Here is a 4,220-nt window from a genome sequence, read left to right on the forward strand (position 1 = left end):
ATTCATGGTCCAAACTCTTTTCATTAATTCTCTTCTTCCTACGTTAATTCTCCTTCAAATAATCAAAAACATAAAATTTAGTATAAAATAATATTTTCTCTCTCTTCATCAACCCTTCTCACTCTATCTTCTTCTTCTTCTTGTTGATGGATGGAAAACAAAATAACAGAATTTCTTTTTTTTTTTTTTTTTTTCTTTCAGCAATTAATTTTCTTCAACTGGGACCCAAATAAGACTTTGATTGAGAAGTGGAAATCCTCGTGTATGCAAGTCCAGCAGAGTCTTGATAGCATCTCCATTCCATTTCTCTCACAATTACATGCATGGACAAATATGATAACATTCAGCACTAATTATTTTTCACCCAGTTAAAAGCGTATTGGGATAATTAAGAATTGGGCTAACGGAGGAGCTTCCGTCAGGGGCATAGGCTGGGAAAAAAATAATAGTTTTGCACGTGGCCTTGTTTCTTACATGTGAGGCTTTAGTTTTTGTCCTTTTTCGTTAAATTTCAGTCCCTTTACATTAAATAAAGTTAGTATATGATTTTTGGTTAAAACGAACTAAGTTCAAACCATTTTCATTAAAACTTCCTATTTACTATGTGATGTCATGTTTGACTTGGGCTTAGTTTATGTTCATAATTTTTTTTAATAAGATGCATTATAGAACATCAATAGAAAACCAAACGTGAATATCAGAACTAAAGTCACATCTTTATTAAAAAAACACGCTTCCTAACTACCATTACGCGACATAACACAAAAAAGCCTCACAAACAAACATTAACACCACTAACTATGAAATATAAAGTCTTCCAAGAAAGAAGATATCAAGCCAGACCGTGTACACTAATGATGTGAACCTCAACAAAACATCTTCTGAAAAAAAAAAAAAAAAAAAAAAAAAAAAAAAAAAAAAAACCTACTTGGGATAAACTTCGGACGAGAAAGAAAAAGAACATCGCACATGCCTGAAGTACAACATGAACCAACTGTAGTATTAGCGTGATTCACCTCATCACAGCAACACCAATAACCCGAGAAATCTTCAATGTTGACTCCAAAATCATCATTTAAGGAAGAACCAACATTATTCTCCTAAGACATCATCGATCCTTACTCCAATATTGTGTTTGAAAATGACATGCGGTGATGTCATGCCGATTAATTATGTCACGAGGGACATGAGATGGTTTCATTGGTTTTAGTTTATAAATAACATGAAATATAGACAAATTTTCTCGAGATTTGTATTTATCAAATATAGCTAAATATTAATTCTTAATTTCAAAAATGTTAATTTTTATAATTTTTTTTAAATATATCCAAAATCTCAAGTAGATATAAATACCCTTTAACATTCAACAATTTGTAGTTGACTGTAAAAGTTTTGTCATGCGTTTTCAATATAATCAAACAAAACACATTCATCTCTATTCGATTATACTAAAAAAGCATGGAAAAGTTTTCACCATTCAAGTATATATTGAATAAGCATGTAAAAAATTTTGCCATAGCTAAGTTGGGTAGATTGAAAAATGTAAAAAGGCCTTTAGGGAACAAAGTCGAATATATATATTTTTTTCCAATCTGGGGATTGTCCCTGTTGCTGAGAATCTGAATGGTGTAGTAGATCATTATTTTTTAGTAAAATATATGAAAACAAAGGAATTAAGTTTTGGTTGTAACTTGACTAGTAAATGGATTTTTTTAGTTTCTTCTTCCTCCGTTAAATAATTATTAAAGTCGATAATTTTTATGTTATATTATGTGTTCCTATTATTATACTATAAATTCTTTGATTATTGCATATGCAGATGCTACGTGGCCAATTGGTGATCATACTGAGTAAATAGTAAATGATGATGTAAGTGAAAAAATTGTCCTACCACCAATTACATGAAGAAGATATGGTAGGTGCGAAGATGAAAGGATCCCATTATGTGGAGGAAAAAAATCAAATAGGGAATGTTCAAAATATGGTTCAAATGACCATTGTAAACAAACTTGTAGGAATCCCGTTCCATGTAGTTCTTTTTAAATTGGGGTGTAATGAATAAATATTTCCTTTTGAGCATTTTATAGCTTTTGATTGTACGTAAAATCCTTTAAATTTCAAACAATTAAAAGTGTATTACTTTTATTTTTTTTTACTCTGATAGTTCACTCTTATAAGATGCTAAAGTGTTTTTTGGGAACCATGTGAGAAAGAAAGGTTTCCTTGATTATTTACTAAAATAAAAGGTTTAATTGGATTAATAGTCCCCTTGATGATATGGTAGTTGAAAGATAGCCCATGTGGTAAAAAAACTAGGATTTAAGCCCATGTGGTAAAGTTTGTTAGGATTTATACCGAAAATTGAAAATTTCGTCAACTTTCTGTTCATTATTAGCACGTGAGCTAGCCCCACGCGTTAACAATTAATGGAGAGGTCCGTTTTAGCCTAATATGTGTATGAAGAGTTCTGTTTTAGCCTAATATGTGCGGCTCACGTGCTAATAATTAACAGAAAATTGACGGAATTTTTAATTTAGTGCATAAATCCTAACAGACTTTACCACATGGGCTTAAATCCTAGTTTTTTTACTACATGGGCTATCTTCCAACTACCCTATCACCACAATGACTATTAATCCAGTTAGGCCAAAATAAAATTGAGAAAAACGTTTGCTCTTTGTTTGGAAAAGAAAAGAGGAAAAAAAAAAAAAAAAAGAGAAATTTTTAGTTAGAGATTATAGCACAAGAAGTCTTTAAGTCTAACAATTAGTTATTCATATAAATTGAGGGTACTTGTGTCTATTTAGGTGAGATTTTGAATATTTATGAAACTTTTTATAAAAATTGACATTTTTGAAATTAAGAGTTAATTTTTTGCTATATTTGATAAATTCTCGTGCTTAAGTTAAAGATGAGGTGTGGGAGATTGAGATCGACTGACCACCACAACATCGCGAGGAGAGAATTAAAATGACAACATTGCCGAAGTTTGTGGTGCTCAAGTCGAACTACAACAACAAATACTTACGATTCAATACTATAGATGCAGATGAGAATCTGATGCGAATAATGCCAACTGCAAGGTATATTAATTTTACAGGAGAGGAAGCAGGGAGTGAACACACAAATTTTGAATTGGAGAAGGCCAAGAGTATTGGGAATGAGGGACTAGTACACATTAGATGCTGCTACAACAATAAATACTGGGTGATGCCTGCTTGTGGTTATGCTCAGATTGTTGCTGGTGCTGATGAACCAGAGGAAGACAAATCCAAGTTCTCATGTACCTTGTTCGAGCCGGTCTACGCAGATGATGATGGCCTCCCAGTTAATGATTCCAGAAGTACGAATTCTATAGTACTCCGATTCGGCCATGCCCACAGTGGAAAGTAAGTGGCCTTGGTACAAAACGATCCGAATGAAAATTACTGGGGTTTCATGTACACGCATGGGGAATCTCCTAGCCAGAGGTTTATGGATGTGTTCATAGTCATTGACTGGGAATCGTTGGTGCTAGTCAAGATACTTCCCAAGCATGTGGCGTTTAAGGGTGGTAATGGTCACTACCTCGGTGCCCGCCTGATCGACCAACACCCACGTTTGCTGCAGTTCGAATTCACTGACATTGAAGATCCATTGGCAGGAAACTCGGTCTTCACCAATGCCGATGGCACCGTTCGCATAAAATCCGATTCCTCAGGAAAATTCTGGAGGCTCACCGAGGATGACTGGATATGCGCCGACTCAGATGACTCTACCAACGACGATTCCCACACATTGTTTTGGCCCATCAAAGTAGGCGACAGTGCCATTGCTCTCCGCAACATGCAGAACAAGAAGTTTTGCTAGAGTTTTACCACTAGCACAATTACAAGCGGTCTCAATGGAAACGTCTCCACTATCGATAAAGAGGCATACTTGGAGGTGGAAGAGGTTTTTCCCTTGAGGAGAGATATCAGTAATATTACTCTCCACCTCGACCGTGCAAGGATTTACAGCCAAAACGTTGTCAATTTAGGCATGGGTGAACTCGTTAACCATTCTAATGAATCTTACCCCATGGAATTGAAGTTTTCCTATATAGAAACTAGGAACAGTACTTGGAATTACTCCAGTGTCACGTCGATTTTGAAGTTGTGTGGCCTCAAGAGCAGCACCCACACTGAAGTTCCGGTAATTGCAGATGGTAAAAAGTTGACCATTGGATTTACTGGAGCAGT

The 4,220-nt window shown here is 34.9% G+C and overlaps 1 protein-coding gene across 1 annotated transcript; it reads left to right on the plus strand.

Moving 5' to 3' along the window:
* Positions 1-2,970: 2,970 nt before the first annotated feature.
* On the plus strand, positions 2,971-3,849 carry LOC148695899 (uncharacterized). The gene is made up of 2 exons (XM_088697424.1): positions 2,971-3,389; positions 3,465-3,849. Exons 1-2 carry the CDS (start codon positions 2,971-2,973, stop codon positions 3,847-3,849), a joined length of 804 nt encoding a protein of 267 aa, XP_088553550.1.
* Positions 3,850-4,220: the final 371 nt, after the last annotated feature.

Source organism: Pyrus communis, chromosome 7, assembly GCF_041283825.1.
Source record: "Pyrus communis isolate YQ-2024b chromosome 7, ASM4128382v1, whole genome shotgun sequence".
Classification (NCBI taxonomy): domain Eukaryota; kingdom Viridiplantae; phylum Streptophyta; class Magnoliopsida; order Rosales; family Rosaceae; genus Pyrus; species Pyrus communis.